Here is a 15,707-nt window from a genome sequence, read left to right as displayed (position 1 = left end):
CACGTTTCATCGCTCATCCGGTTGACGCGACCCAGCTATTTGATATTGCAAGCGCTGTTCTGCTTCAGCGATAACAAGCTTGTTTGAACGAGCTCTTAGGGTGACAGGATTAGTATGATGACGAAAGGTACTGCTAGATAGTCGAGTCTGACCACCTGGACCACGGTCACATAGAGTCAATATGGAGTCCACCACACTTGGTTTATGCAACAACCCCTTTCAACGACCAGATCCGACGGAAGCAAATTTCTCGAACAACATTGATTGATCGCACACTCGATGGCATCGTTCGTTGTACGCGTCAACCGAGACTTTCAGTTCAATCTTTCACTCCTTCCACCTCCTCTCATCATTTACCACTTACTCACAGTCGCTCTCTCCACCGGTGCAAGACTGCTCCGAAACCACGCTACCCGCCCCCGGAAAGGGCTTCATTCCTCCCAGACATATGTCTCGTCGCCATGTCAACCGACGCAGCCCTCGCTAAAGAGGTGGAGGCCGTCCTCAAGGCGAAGAGTACAGTCCAAGATAGACCAACGGATAACGACCTTCTTCCAGTCTATCGTTATCTCGTCCCTCAACCCGACGAGTCTTCATCAAGTACCTCAGCTCGACACGATACACATTGGTACTGTCCCAAAGCTGTTTCAGCACTGCATACGGAAGCGGCAACCTATCTGATCTTCCTCTTTGCTTTTCAAAGGCAGGGTACTTCGAAGGCATGGGTCGACAGGCTGGAGGGAGTTCTACTAGGGTGTGAAGACTGTGCAAGAGCGTTTGGAGGTGCGAGAAGGAGACTGGGATCCAGGTGAGCTATCATTAAGCAAGTTTATTCTGTGTTAGCATCTCATCACTTATCATCCCAAATCGAACAGATATTTGTCTATCTGGCCTGCCAATGTGCGCAAGAACTTCTTCGCTGCAGTAGACAAATGGCAAGGTGCGCTCGTCTTATCCGAAGCGGAGAAAGCATCAGAGCTAGGATATGGTGGGACCAAGTCCAGTACTCCTGCGCTATACGCCTTGAGTCGACCGACCACGCAACTCCTCCTCGCCGAGCCGTCCCTGCTGGATGACCCTGACATATCGTCATTGCTTGACAAAGCCGTGACCTCAACTGTCAATCCACCGTCCTCTCTCACCTCACTCGGAATCACTCCCGCTCTGATCCGCCTTCTTTCATCTTCAGACACCGGTAGACGGAAATGGGCAATATCGCAACTCGCATCAGCCGCTCGTCGGCCTGTTCCATTCGCTGAGTGGTGCTCCATTGGAGTCGGGATCGAAATCCAAGAAATCTACTGCGGCAACGCGGAGATGGAGGAGAGTCTTCGATGGCAAATCATGGAGTCCATCGTGAAGGAGAAGGTGTTGACTACGGACACATTGCAAAAGGGCCTTATGGAAGGAAGATTGGAGGAAGATCTTAAAGCCAAGACAGGAAGGGGTTTGATGTCTGTGCTAGGTAGTCTCCTGGGTAGTGACGTGCCCTGTGAGTGTTCAAAAGTATCCAAATTCGTTGGGTTTGGCCTTACCCTGACAATCGAAATAGACTTTGCATCAGTACTCTCCTGTTTCGCAACCATCCTACAAGCTTCTCCGACTCGACATGTTTGGTCGCACGATACATCTCCCGAACTCCCTCACACATTACTGTCGGAAGTTCGCAATAACCCCGCTTTGCAGGTACTGTTGGAAGAACGGTACCGGGACCAGCCGATGGTTCTAGACCTTACCGAGGCGGATACCACTGTTGTTGACAAAGGGAAAGGCAAACGGAAAGAAGCTGATGGCCCCCTTGATTGGATCGGCGACTTTCTGCTGTCGCTCGTCGATGCTGAGCGAAGTATCACTTCTTCTGCCGACAAAGCTGTTGGTTCCGGTTTCGCTGAAGCTCTCGCGGTGGCCACAAACTTTGTATTTCAAGAAATGCAACATGGCCGACTCACTGGCACGCTACGGGCAGCAGCAGCGCTAGCTGGGTTCGAGGTACGTCCAAGCCTATGCACTTCTTGATCCCTGCTGATGTATGATCAAAGGCGTTGATGCGTTTGCATGATACTTTGACCGCGAAGGATACGTCAATGCAATTGACGCTTGGCTCAACCCTCGACTTACATTCGACCTTCATCACGACTGTAGCCCTGCGCCCCAAGGACCATCCCCTTCCCACATGGGCGGAAGCTCGGACTTCTGCGCGCGAGCTTTTAGTGACTTTCTTTCGTACCGATGCCGACTCAATCAACCACAGTCTCCTATACATGGCACAAGTTTCCCACGCCGAACGGAAAAGACAACAGAGAAAGAAGAGGAGCAAAACGGAGGTACCGCCTGCGATTCAGATTGATCATTTACCACAAGCGTCTTTCAAGAAGCAACTTTGGTCCATGGCGTATGACGCATTGTCTCCGAGTGATGCTGCAGGGACCGCGATCATCTTGCAAGCTATAGCGCCATTCGCTCACATTGAGCTCCTTGATAGGCAAGGATCCTGGACGCATCAAGATCTCGAAGAAGCTGTCAAGAAGGAGGACTGGGTGGCCTCTGTGCGAGCCATCAATTCGTCTGTCAAGGCCACGCGAGAACCTTTTCCTCGTGCCATCGAGTCTTTAGCAATGCAGGCCGATCCCGCCATTGTCCGATCTGTGTGGTCAGAGCCCGGTGTCCCGAAAGCTGTTACGATTCTCCTTCTCTCTCCCGACGATGAAGTACATACCCCTATCATCACACTCATCCAACAATCCTTCGACGACGCAGATGATCGAGGCGATTGTTTCCGCGCGTTACTTCAGCACTATCCCGACCAGACCATGGAGGGTCTTACCGAATTTCTTCGCACATTCATTCAAGCCGCTACGATTACGCCTGAGTCATGTTCTCTTGCCAAATGGCTAGTGCGATGTTTCCATGATGTACTCGAGGCCTTATGTCGACGATCAGGCGCTTCCGAAGCGCTCCTGCAAACCGACGAGTTTCTTACTTTCTTCGCCGATGGTAAGAGCATGGCTAAACGACTTGACGAGCTTTGGCACCTCATGACAACATCACTCGCGTTGATTTTCAAGCGTACTCTCGACTGGGCACCTCATTTCGAAAATGAAGTCATGGTGGATTGGATGCGAGATGCTTTAATCTTTGGCAGGCAGATGACAGATCATATCCGTGCTTTCGAAGGTGCAGTCCTTGGCCAGTCTAGTGCTCGTTTCCAGGATGGTGTACCTGAATCCCCGGTCAAGACTACCTCTGTGGGTAGGAAGATGACCAGACAACTGGAGATGGTATTGCGCGATCTTATTCTTTGGCTACGGCTTACCGAGTGAGTACCTTTGCCGTTCCAGTCATGGGTGATCTGACTTGATGCAGCGTGGAGACACTTTTCCAAACCCATCAACTCATCAAGACTATTCTGGGACGCATAAGCCGTTCGTCACCCGACCTCTCGAAGAATCCCGAGTTGGAGAAGACCTTACTGGAGATCGACAAGTTCTGCCGGAAGGCGTCGAGGAGCTATACCAGTCGTCTCACTGACGATCTCCTCGCCGAATTATCGGAATTGCTGGCGCCATTCAACCTTCCGGACACGGCGGATGATATTCAGTTCGTCAAGGAAGTGCCAAAGGGGCCGCAAGATCTGACGACCTCACGCGGACCAGTGCCGGAGTCGAAAGCAGTCGTGCAACCGAAGCCTATTGTCCGCAACGCTTTCGCGGAGATGATGAAAGCTTCTGGCAGCAAGACCCCAACTCCCACCCAGAAAACCAAGCCTGCGCCTCGACCTCGCGAGGTCATCGATGTGGAGGATTTCGACGATGACGACTTCCTTAGCAACCTATCGTCCGCGGACCTAGACATCATCGAGCGGCGAGCCAAGATCACGAAAGAAACAGGTAGACCTGGCATTTCCACTAAGTCTGCTCCATCATCCAAGTTGACAACGACAATTCGACCCCAAGCGCCGTCCAATCGACTTCACGTCAATCTTGTACCCAAGCCTCCACCTCCTAAACCGTCCGGGGGTACTTCGTTCACGTCAAAGATCATGAAGGATTTACGTAGAGAGCATCAAGCGGCAATACATGAGCGAAGGCGAAATGAGATTGGTGGTATCGTACCTAAGCTGCCTGCTGCTTCTGCGCTAGGCACTGGGCTAGGCGCATACACAGGACCACCAAAACCTAGAGTGGTAGAACCTGTCGACAGCGGCTCCAGCGCATCTGACTCGTCTGACGAAGAGAATCAGGCGATGAAAACTCTGCTAGCGAAGCAGAAGTCACCAGCAAGACCCGTCAGACCGGTTGAGAGACGCTCGATCAAAGTGCTCGGAAGCTCCATGGCGGACATCATGCGACGTAACGACGATCGACGAGCTAATGCCCATGCCACCAAACAACGACTTAAGCCCGATCTCAACCCGCTTTATCGATATGTCCTCTCATGGAACCCTGATCACACTGGTCCTCTTGCGCCACACAGTCCGAAGTATGCGGCGGAGCTGTCGAACATGCGGTCTGTTCCGACCACCTTCGAAAGTAGCAAGCAATACGAGCAAGTCATGTTACCCCTCTATCTTCAAGAACTGTGGGCACAATGCGGGAAAGAACCTACAAACCTAAACGGACCAGCTGTCTCAGTCGAAGTTTCTTCTAGGCAGTACGAGGATGATTTCGTTGAGATGGACCTGAGTGTAACAGGACCCATGGAATTCTTCGTCAATGATAGCGATGTCGTGATTTTGCGCCAACCGGGCAACCCGAATGCGCTGTTTGCGAAAGTCCAAGCCTTCAGGAAGAAGCCCAAGGACATTACCATCAAGGTTCGGATCTTGTCTGCTATGGATCAAAGGCAATTGGGTGGGCGAGCAAAGTGGCAGATGCGAAAACATCTCTCGTAAGTAGCTTCAGTCATTCTTTCCGTGGGAAACCAAGCTTACTGGATGACAGATTGAGCACAGCGGTCCGAGAATTTGCCGCACTGAAAGGTCTCCCTTACTACGAATCAACTCTTTTGGCCGATGCCCTTGCCGGTCGGAGTGCCGTCATGCCCAGACTGGCACTCAACGACATCGACGACGCCATCAAGTCGTTTGATGTAAACGAACCTCAAGCGAAAGCTATTCTGGGGTCCATGCATGTCAATGGTTTCGCCTTGATCCAAGGGTGAGTTGAGTAGTAGTGAGCTTCGCTAATGGTTGTACAGTCCACCTGGTACCGGAAAGACAAAGACTATCAGCGGTTTAGTTGGCAAATGGATGTCGGATCGACGATTGCCGATGTCTGTTGACGGTCAACCACCTGCCAAGCCGAAACTCCTGGTATGCGCTCCGAGTAACGCAGCCATCGACGAAGTGGTCAAACGTCTTATCCTCGGTGTGCCGAGCTCGAGCGGTGTGCGACTGAACCCAACAATAGTTCGAATTGGTATCGATTCTTCAGTGAACATAGCAGTCAAAGATGTGTCCTTAGATAGTTTGGTGGAGGCTCGAGTTAATGCCGATACCAATGCGAAGGACGGCGGAGGCGAGTATGCCAGGGTGCAAGCGGAGCTCGACGCGGTGAAACAGCGAATCAAGGACAAACAAGAGGAACTTCGATTAGTTCAGAACCATGACGAGAAACGCAAGATCGTCGAGAACGAGTATCACGCCCTGGTCACGAAACGTACGCAGCTCGGTCAAGCTTCGTCGAAAGCCAAAGATGCTGCTCGTGATGCCACACGACATCTCGATGGTGCGAGACGAGCTGCGAGGGAGACAATATTGAAGGAAGCAGATATCATATGCGCGACGTTGTCTGGTGCTGGACAGGATACCTTGGCAGCGCACACTTTCGAGACTGTAATCATTGATGAGGCAGCTCAGGCTATAGAGATGAGTTGTCTTATCCCGCTCAAATACGGTTGCAAGAGGTGTATCATGGTTGGAGGTGAGCGAAGTTCGCTGTTGCCCGGATGTTTGATACTGACTCGTTACAGATCCGAACCAATTGCCTCCTACCACCTTCAGCACGGAAGCAGAGAAATACCACTACAACGAAAGTCTGTTTGTTCGAATGACCAGGCACAAGTCGTCCAATGTTCAGCTCTTGAGGTTCGTGACATCATCAAACCAGTCACAAAATGTAGCTGACATTTGAGCGATCATCTTTACAGCATCCAATATCGAATGCATCCCTTCATCTCTGAGCTTCCTTCCAAGGTCTTCTACAATGGCCACCTCAAAGACGGCCCCGACATGGCGAAGAAGACTGCTGCGCTATGGCACCAGCGGAACGTATTTGGACCGTATCGATTCTTCAATGTTGAAGGGACCGAAATTAAAGCCGGAACGTCGACGAAGAACCCCGACGAAGCTCTGGCTGCGGTCGAACTCTATCGCAGACTCAACGCAGACTTTGGGACTAAGATCAACCTCGCCATGCGAGTAGGAGTCATCTCCATGTACAAGGAACAGCTCTGGGAACTGAAGCGCAAGTTTACCGAGGCTTTCGGACCTTCTATTCTGGAGTTGATCGAGTAAGTGGAATGGAATTTAGGGAAGCAAATGGAAGCTGGACTGATGTGCATTATGTAGATTCAACACAGTCGACGGATTTCAAGGTCAAGAGAAAGATATCATCATTCTCTCCTGTGTCCGATCGGGGCCGAACCTTCGCACTATCGGTTTCTTGAGAGATGTTAGGCGAATGAACGTCGCTTTGACTCGTGCCAAGAGCTCATTGTTTGTGTTTGGTAACGGACCGACCCTCGAGAGAAGCGATGAGAGATGGAAGATCATCGTCGGAGACGCCAGAGACAGAGGCTTCTTTATCAATGTGAGCGAGAGTGTTTGGTGGATGGTTGTTACATTTGCTGATATTGTCTATTAGTACACGACCTCGACTTTCGGATCTGAAGCGCTGGCTTCCCCACCGCTCAAGAAGAAGAAAAAAGAGAAACCCTCATCTCCGATTGCCACCGTCAAGACTGCTGCTGGCAACAGCTTCCCACCTTCTCCTGAGGGCCTATTGCCGCCCAAGGCCTTGGCCGCAGACATGGCAGTCTCCTCGGTTGCCAAACGAAAGCCTAGCGTTGTTGATCTGAAAGACGAGAAGAAGCGAAGGATGTCGGAAGCCAGTAACGTGTCTGTTGCCAGCTCTAAAGGATCGCATACCAAAGGTTCAGACACGCGCAAGCCCCCGGCTGGGCCTCGAACGATGGTAGCTGCTCCACCGACAGGTCCATCTCGACCTAGCGCCCCGCCGCCTCCCCCATCTCGACCTCCTGCTGTCAATGGTTCTGCAAAAGCCACTGCAAGACCGCCACAACCCCAGGAACCGCCTCCACCGGGTCCCCCATCGAGACCACCGCCACCACCGCCACCTGTCGTTCCGACACGACCACCCGAGGACGTATTGTTCATCAAGAAAAAGAAGGTTAGTATTGGCACTAATGGAAGTCAACCGCGTTTCACAGCTGACAGAGGCGCAACCTGAATTGCAGAAGCCGAATCGACCCGTACCTGGATCTGGATCTGGGTCTGGAACAGCTCCTGCTCCTAATGTTCGTGCGGCAATGAACCAAAGATTCGGTGGTCGTCCATAATCAAAGCTCAACGTCGCCTCCCAGAATTCACACACAATATTGTCTTCGCATAAAGTAAGCAATTTCTCGGACAATTCCAGCAAGCATTTTTTCCATTGTCGACACAATGGCTTGCCGCACAACACATCTATACTTTACACACTTCACACAAATCCCCATAGCATTAGGACACTCTAGCATCTACCCCTTTCAAACATGTCTTGTTTCTCCTGCATTGCATAGCTACAGTAGTCGTATGATCGCATGTCAGATTTTTAGCATCACACGGCGATCAGATCGCTTAACGGAGAGGTACTCAACCTTGTCACTTGGCAGTTAGCGTCACTCAAAGCGTGGCTCCAGACCTTAATTCTGGCACATCAGCTGGTAGCGCGAACATCATCAATTCACTGCGCCTCAATTATCGCATCGGCTCGTCGAGGTGAATGGCCGAAACAGACTGGTGAGCACTGTGCCTGTTTCACTTCGTCGTGTTTTGGAAATCATGGACGGTGAATCTGAAAGATATCATAACAAGCGGTGTCGCTGTCGAACAACGCTTCATCGTTCCTTACATGCACGATGCGCAGCTGCCGATGCCGAACGCGGTACATAAGTTACGCGGAGGTATCTGACATAGCGGTCACGCACAGCACGCCCCAAGCCCAAATCATGGGCGAGTTCTGAGACATCACTCGCTACTGGACATGTCTCTTGCACATCTTTAATGAGTTCCAGTTACAACTTCTTCTTAACTCTAAAGCCAAATCGAGCTCACTATCAAGAAATCGGCTCCCCGATTCGTGACCTTTCGCTGACACCAGAGTTGTACTCTAGTCAATAAATATGTCCAACCGACATGCTCCTCAGTTACCTGTTACCGTGCTTCGCTAACAGAGCAGCAGTGCTTGGCTGACTTGAAGGACCTTGGCCTTGTCAAGCCTTCACAGGGCCGAGAAGGGGTCCACTCACCAAAGTTCAAGACGTCTTCAGAAGATGCGATTCTCGCCGCTACCGTCAGATTTCAAAACAGCTATATATCAGATCGCTAACTTGACTACCGTTTTGTCTCCCCTCACAAAACTTCAACACACCAAAAACAACTCTTCAGTCTTCTTCATTTCGTACTTTGTCTCCTTGAACTTCGAGCGTCAGTAATAGTCAACTGACGACAAGTCAGTCTCGGTGGCCATTATCGCCTTGCGATCGACAATCGCCACATTTCCGTTTGCGATCAGATCGGACGATACTCGTACTGTATCATCTCCCTTCTACGGCTGGTCCCTTAGAAGAAATCCATATTTAAACAAGATGCTCGTACCCACTTTCCTCCTCCTTTCGGTGCTCGGGCTCTTGTCCCAGACTTCGGCACAGGCTGTCGATGCCTGGCATCTCGATACGATGTACACCCTGATCACACAACGTCTCGATCCGATCATCAACCCTAACGGTGTTTCGTCCCACGTACATAGGATTTTGGGTGGTAGTAATTTTGGTGCCAATTACAATTATCCGTTGTATGATGGATCGAGTTGTTCCTCGGCTGCTGTTCAAGCGGATAACAGTAATTGTGAGTGGACGGTAGCAACTCGAGCTTCAGCGCAGAGTCTGAGAGCAGGGAAATGGATAGGGCTGACAGTGTCGGTGGCAGATTGGATGCCACAGCTATTCTGGAGGGAGAACGGCAAATTCACACCTTTGAAGGCAGGGACACGATTCTACTATTTCTTGGCTCGTAACGTAAGTAGTGCCTCCCTCCATATTGCGCTCTGTTCAGGAGCTACAGTACTCAGCTAATTGCTGGAATTACAGAAACCCAACGAACCTGTCAAGGCTTTCCCTCCTGGCCTTAGAATCGTCATCGGTAACCCCAACGCTAAGAACTCGGCAAGTACGGGTATCCCGGTACCGGCCCAAGGATTCATCTGCCTGAAGGATCATTTCTCTTCTCCCACCGGTGATAGGGTATGTACATGTCACGTAGTGGTCTGTCAATCTGTATTGATGTTCTTCTTATCGTGATCTCTAGGCTGGACCGGACTTCAACTTTGCTACGGACTGCCCTCAAGGTCTTACAACCACGATCAAGTTCCCACCTTGGTATGTTGGTACCACATCCAAGACTGACTGCCACTGATCTCCGCGTTTCAGTTGGGACGGAAAGAACCTGTACAAGCCAGATGGTTCGCATATGGCTTATACCGACAACCTTCAATACGGATCATGTCCAGTGTCGTAAGTGAACCATCAAATTGTAGAGATAGTGGCTCACTCTGAGACCCGCGCAGTCACCCTATCCGACTGCCCGCCATCATGCTCGAGTACGTCTGGCAAACCTACAAACTTCGACCTGGAGTCGCGCTCAAGGACCACTTGGTGTGGGCTAACGGTGACACCACGGTGAGTCAACTGAGTCTCTCCTTGTGGCATGAGGCAAGTTCACTGATCTGGTCCCGTGTTAGGGTTACGGCTTGCATGCCGATTTCGTCAATGGGTGGGACACAGACGTACTCAATGCTGCACTTACTAGTCCTGACTGTGTCGGCAAGGGTGAAATGTGAGTGAATACCCTGATATCGTGGTTTATAGCGGTAGCTGATACGGTATATCAGGACGATGACTGCTTGTACCGTTCTTGCCCAGCACATGAACAACGCAGCAGCTCTTGCTTGTAAACCTTCTCGAGGTGTGCTAGAGACGATCGAGGATGGAGTTGCACTTGATGCCCTTCCAGGATGTAATATCCCTTGTGAGTACAATACCCACAACCTGTGAATGCGTTGGTCAGTACTTATAGCCGTGCTTGTGCTATAGGGTCGTCCGGTACCAAGCCGACTTGTAGTCCACCTGTGACGAATCCTACTCTCCCCTCGTCACTCATGGGACAAGATGGATCTGTCACTTATACAGGCAGTGAATACCCAATCCCGTCATTAGCCGACTACCCTGCCAACAAGTGGAGTAGGATGGGATGTATAGGTGGTCAGGCCTCTTTGTTGAATTCGATCCAGTATACGGACTCGGCACTTACTCCAGCGAGGTGAGTGGCGGATATCGGGTCTTGTCACCTGTTGATTCTGGCTGACTAACATGACCAATGCAGATGCCAAGCGTATTGCTGGGAATGGGGTATGCCATACTCTGGTCTGGTAAGTGTTTTCTGCTCGTTCCCACCCTCTGCATAGGCACTGACCATGTCTCTAGATCTCCGGTAGTTACTGTCAATGTGGTACCGGAATCCACCCAGGTGCCTTTGCCTGGCCCGATGCCCATTGTCCCCAGAAATGTAGTGGTGAGTGCGACCATTCCGAGACACAGAGTGAAGTTATGTTTGCTCACTCTGTGGAACTTACTTGATAGGCGCCGCCGGATCGACCTGTGGTGGTAACGGTAAACTCGAACTATTTTACAACCCATCCTCAACCACGGTTCATCATCCTGGTATCGCCGATCCTCAGTATATCGGTTGTCGTAGAGATGGTACGGGTGGACGAGTCCTCAGCGCCTCCTATATCAGTTATGGTCCAATGACTATCGAATGGTGTAAGAATTACTGTACGGCGCAGAAACAGACCCTGGCGGGATTGGAGTTTGGTCATGTCTGTATGTGCGGTAACTCGTTCGCGAATGGGGGAGGCGTACCTCAACCTCAGGAGTACTGTGCCCTGGCATGCGAAGGTCCGTTTCGTCCTATTACGCTAACGTCTTTGAGGTAGGGAAAGGAGACTAATCATACCCGTCCATCCCTACATAGGTAACACGAAGCAAATTTGTGGTGGTCCAGCAGCGACAGTCTCAATATACAATATCTCCCTTGCCGGTGGTGGAGGTAGCTCCTCAGGTGGTACTTCCGTCATCACTTCCACCAAATCGAGCACAAGTGCACCTGTCGGTAGTGGCGGTGTGACGATCACCAAAACAGTCACTGTCACTGCGGCTTGTACGGCCGGAAGGAAGAAGCGATCCTTGAGAGCGTTCGACTTCCTCCACTAGGGCGAGCTCGGACACCCTCAGGTATAGGTGCTTGGAGTGGAGAAAGATCAAGGTTAGGGTGGTTTTGTATACTCAAACTTATAGTATAGTAAATTTTGGACACTTCTATCGTTAGGTAAAGAGTCTTAATTCGACCATCTACCATTTGTATATACAGTAATATAGTAAGAGCTTGAAATGACATGCATTCACTCATTCATCACAACATCGACTTACACCTCATCCCTCTTGCGACTCAACGCCTCCTTCTCCTCAGGTGTCAGACCACTCCCACCGACGTCCTTCGATTCCATCATCTTCGCCAACTCTCTCTTCATCATCTTACGTTTCTCTTCAGCTTTGCGCAACTTCGTGATCTGCTCTTCATTTGGCTCTTCAATCTTACGATATTTGAGGATGTACGCTTCGATCTCTTTCATCTGCTCTTTGAACCTCAACATCTTCTCCGACATACTTCCGTGTGAGGCGGACTCCGACGCGGACGTCCGTTTTTTGGCTGCCGAGTCAGAAATCTCAGTGGTTGGTTTGGCTTCGGGAGACGACATAGTCAACTTCGACCATTCCTTCCTCAATGCATTGCGCTTCTCTTCAGCCCGTTTCAATCTAGCTTTCTGCTCATCTGATGGATCCTCGACATTCCGACCATCACGAACAATCTCATCCATCTTTCGTAATTGTCTTGCGAGCTCGTCCTTCATTTTGTCCCTTTCAGCAGCAGACACTTCATCGGATCGTGATTTGGTCTTCACTTCAGAGGACTGCTCTGTCTTCCTCATCTCGGTCGTCGGTTCTTTGGAGCGTTTCTCCTCGTCCCTGGTCTGAGCTTGCACCCGTTCTTCCGATCTGGACATGGTCAACTCTTTGCTACGCTCCTCATCTCTAGGTTTGGAACTTGCTTCTTTGGCTCTTCGGGCTTCTTCCAATTTCGCTTTCATTCTCGGATCGATATCGCCCTTATCTTCCATCTCGCCTTTGCGATTAGACGGAATTCTGGACGTTTCTCTCTCGGTGGATGGGGCAGATGAGGAAGAGGCGCTTCTTTGGGATATCACCGCTGGAAGAGATGCTGGGGCAGCAGCATTCTGGGCATCAATGTATTGCCATACAAAGAAGACGAGGAGTAGGAAGCCGAGCTGTTGATGCACTGTTACGGGTTGAATGTCAGCCCGATCATTCTTCTACGGTTTCAGCCCATAAAGGGTTGCTTACCGTAGTACAACAAAATGCACAAGAACCCCTGTGACACATATGTGGCTTTTTGGCTGAATAGCAGTCGATAAGTCAGCCCAGCAGCCATGCCTGTGAGGGAGATGCTTACATCTGTGGATTTAGTGGGACAGCCGGCGGCTCCGCCACCACAGCTGCAGCAGCAGAAGCTGATGGTCTTGACGATGATGCTGTGGCTGAGCTAGTCGAGCTAGTCCTGGCAGCTTTTGCCTCAGCCTCTTTCCTTGCTTTTGCTTTCGCTTCTGCTTCTGCCATGAGTCGCGCTTTCTCCTTCTCCTTCTCCTTATCTTTATCAGTCGGGCTTTTCTTTTCCTTCTCTTTGTCCTTGTCACCCGAGCTTTCCTTTTCTTTCGGTTTCGCGTCTCTGGGATATTTGTCCGTCTTCTCTTCTTTGTCACTCTCTTTGCTCTTTGTTGTCCCCTCCTTCTTCTCCTTGTCCTTGTCCTTCTCAGAGGATTTCTCCTTGCTCTTCTCGGATGCTTTGTCTTTGCTATTACTTGAAGTCGACCCTTTCTCATCTTCCCCCTCTCCATCTTCAGCAGGCTGTTTGGGCACAGCCGGAGCTGCCATAATATGTTCCGCGTTTTTCGGCACATTATCCCACCAAAGACTATTCCTGGCGTGGTGGGGCTTCGGATGAAATCCATGCGGGAACGGGATCAGAGCCGGACGATATCCGCGCATGGTCATGAAGAAGTTGTGGTGGATGTTCTTGTGTTGTCGAGGTTTCTTCTTCGATTTCTTCAATGCGGATTTGAGAGGTCGGTAGTCACCTGACATGAGAGCATCGGTATCGCTATCGGAAGTGGCGGTCGCATCGGTCGACGAAGGAGACTTCACCTCCGACTCGGATGAGGGGGAAGGTGACTTGTCTTCGTTCGCGAGGGTGGTCACTTTCGTTTCGGTTTTGGTGGCGATCGAGCTCGTAGAACCGTCCGGTGATTTGTCGATTTGCTTCTTGGTGTCTTCTACCTTACTTACAGATACAGTTTCCACTGATCTCAAAAGATCCTCTCGAGGCCGTTCCCCTTCCATTCGCGCTTTGCCTTTGTCCTTCGATCTGGGGGCAATTTATATCTTGTCAACAATATTGAATGGCATTTCCGGTTTCAATCACTTACCGAGCATCATCAGCAGACCCTATGTCAGAAGACTCTGGCTTGTCTTTCATCATTCGTGCCTTCTCGGACTCTGACAGGGACTCTTTCGTCGACGAAGATGATCGTTCTTTCATGACCCGCGCTCTTTCCGACTCTGACAATGATGCCTTGGTTGACACTTCGGCTACCATACGCTGGGCTTGTTCTGACTCTGATGCTGGTCTGCGGGAAGAGGACGACGATCTCTCTTTGACTATCTGGGCTCTCTCCGATTCGGTCAGGTCTGCCTTGGGTCTCCGCTCAGTCGTATCTGGATGAGCTTCCTTCTCCGACCGACTTTCCGCCGTCCTTCTCTCAGAGCTTTCGGGGTTGCGCTGCTCCTCATGATTAGTAGTTCGTATTTCGCTGGTCGTCTGTTTGTGCTCCTTGAAAACGACCTTCTCTGTATCTGGAGAATCGGTTCTTACTTTTTGGGATGCGGTGCTGACGTCAATCTCCTTAGCCCTTGTCTTATCCACCACAACGGCTGCTTCTCTCTTTCCATCTGAACCCTTTTCGTATCTCTGACGGCTCTCAGGGTCTGTGGTCTCTACCGATCGTTCCTTCTTTTCCACTGCTGCGACTTTTTCACTGCTTGGACTTATTCCATCACCCTTCGTTGCACTGGTACTGTTAGCGTCCCTCGTGACACTTGCCACTTCCGTCTTGGTCCTGCTACGCGAGGCGCCCAGAGAGTCCTCCTGCTCTCTGGAGGGCGACTTGGGTGCTGAACGATCTTGCCAGGGTGGCCAAAATACATTCCATGAGTCTCTGAGCCTCTTTTTCAGGTCTGGTGGGACGAACGAGTTCACAAAATTGAGTGTCAGCAGGATGATCAGGATTGTGATGGGGTTGATCCCCCATGTACCCTGATTAAGCGTTACAGATGCACTATCTGGACTGGTCGTATCTTTGAGGCTGTCTTTTCCCACAGGAATGGAAGTGGACGTTGTTTTTGCCATAGTGGCTTGCTGGATTCGAGTCGGCCTGATTAGTGGAGGACCAGGAGGAGAGGCCACCACCTCAGGGCTAAGTAACCAAAAAGGTGGAGGGGTTTGCATTGCTACACATCATCAGCAGTTGACGGCCATCTTAAAACATAAACTCACCTATACTGATGATTACAATCGCTGCAACAATTTGCTCAAGTGGACCAAACATCCTATTGCATATCAGTTTACATGTGACCCGAATGTACTTACTGCTCATTATTCCTTCGCAGCCACGCTGATACCCGCTGGAAGAGGCGATCTTGATAATACGCAAGGAGAAGTAGAGGTTGGAGAAAGATTGGTAGTGGCATTTTGCGCTTGGCCAACTGGGGGAGGTATGATTTCTGTGTAAAAGTTGTCATCGAGAAACCCAATTTGATGCAGCCTTTTACAAGTATAATGCGAGGAGTCATAGTGGTGATTAAAGGAATATTACACAAAGGACGGCAACCCCGCGTAGTTTAGCGGAAATCGATCCAGTGGTGCACATGCAGGTAGGAGCCAAGACGACTGCTCTTGAGCCAACCAGTGAAAGACTGACACTCCAATCAACATCAATTCGTCCATCTTCTTATCCTGCCCACTTGAGCGACAAGTGAAGGGTTACAGAGCGTTAGGTTGCTTATCTGGATTGTGCTGTGGTGCCACATCGAGAATTAGGTTGATTGTTATGTTTTGCCACGTGGCTCTGATTGCTGGTCGCGACTCACCCCCCTCGTCCTCGTCCTTATTTGCCGCTCGCTGAAGAACCCCACACCACTATATTCATCCACATCATCGGTTACTTCGCTTCCTTTAT

At 50.6% G+C, this 15,707-nt stretch overlaps 3 protein-coding genes across 3 annotated transcripts; 2 read left to right on the top strand and 1 right to left on the bottom strand.

Moving 5' to 3' along the window:
* Positions 1-461: 461 nt before the first annotated feature.
* On the top strand, positions 462-7,578 carry CI109_101192 (uncharacterized protein; the record flags this gene model as incomplete). The annotated part of the gene is made up of 12 exons (XM_065966916.1): positions 462-808; positions 876-1,492; positions 1,553-1,989; positions 2,040-3,316; positions 3,364-4,887; positions 4,941-5,156; positions 5,230-5,921; positions 5,971-6,085; positions 6,148-6,510; positions 6,569-6,809; positions 6,864-7,409; positions 7,477-7,578. The coding sequence occupies 12 exons, from the start codon at positions 462-464 to the stop codon at positions 7,576-7,578; spliced, it is 6,477 nt and encodes a 2,158-aa protein (XP_065822988.1).
* A 1,290-nt stretch (positions 7,579-8,868) lies between these two features.
* Positions 8,869-11,550, top strand: CI109_101191 (uncharacterized protein; the record flags this gene model as incomplete). The annotated part of the gene is made up of 13 exons (XM_032006625.1): positions 8,869-9,127; positions 9,209-9,297; positions 9,370-9,522; positions 9,587-9,657; positions 9,709-9,792; positions 9,846-9,957; positions 10,020-10,114; positions 10,170-10,306; positions 10,372-10,597; positions 10,661-10,706; positions 10,762-10,849; positions 10,918-11,235; positions 11,312-11,550. The coding sequence occupies 13 exons, from the start codon at positions 8,869-8,871 to the stop codon at positions 11,548-11,550; spliced, it is 1,917 nt and encodes a 638-aa protein (XP_031859141.1).
* Positions 11,551-11,762: 212 nt separating this feature from the next.
* CI109_101190 (uncharacterized protein) lies at positions 11,763-15,219 on the bottom strand (the record flags this gene model as incomplete). The annotated part of the gene is made up of 6 exons (XM_032006626.2): positions 11,763-12,694; positions 12,760-12,812; positions 12,869-13,837; positions 13,899-14,979; positions 15,026-15,078; positions 15,143-15,219. The coding sequence occupies 6 exons, from the start codon at positions 15,217-15,219 to the stop codon at positions 11,763-11,765; spliced, it is 3,165 nt and encodes a 1,054-aa protein (XP_031859142.2).
* Between the last annotated feature and the right edge of the window lie 488 nt (positions 15,220-15,707).

Source organism: Kwoniella shandongensis, chromosome 2 (assembly GCF_008629635.2).
Source record: "Kwoniella shandongensis chromosome 2, complete sequence".
Taxonomy (NCBI): domain Eukaryota; kingdom Fungi; phylum Basidiomycota; class Tremellomycetes; order Tremellales; family Cryptococcaceae; genus Kwoniella; species Kwoniella shandongensis.
Note: the sequence above shows the minus strand (reverse complement) of the source record. Positions and strands in the feature narration are given on the sequence as shown.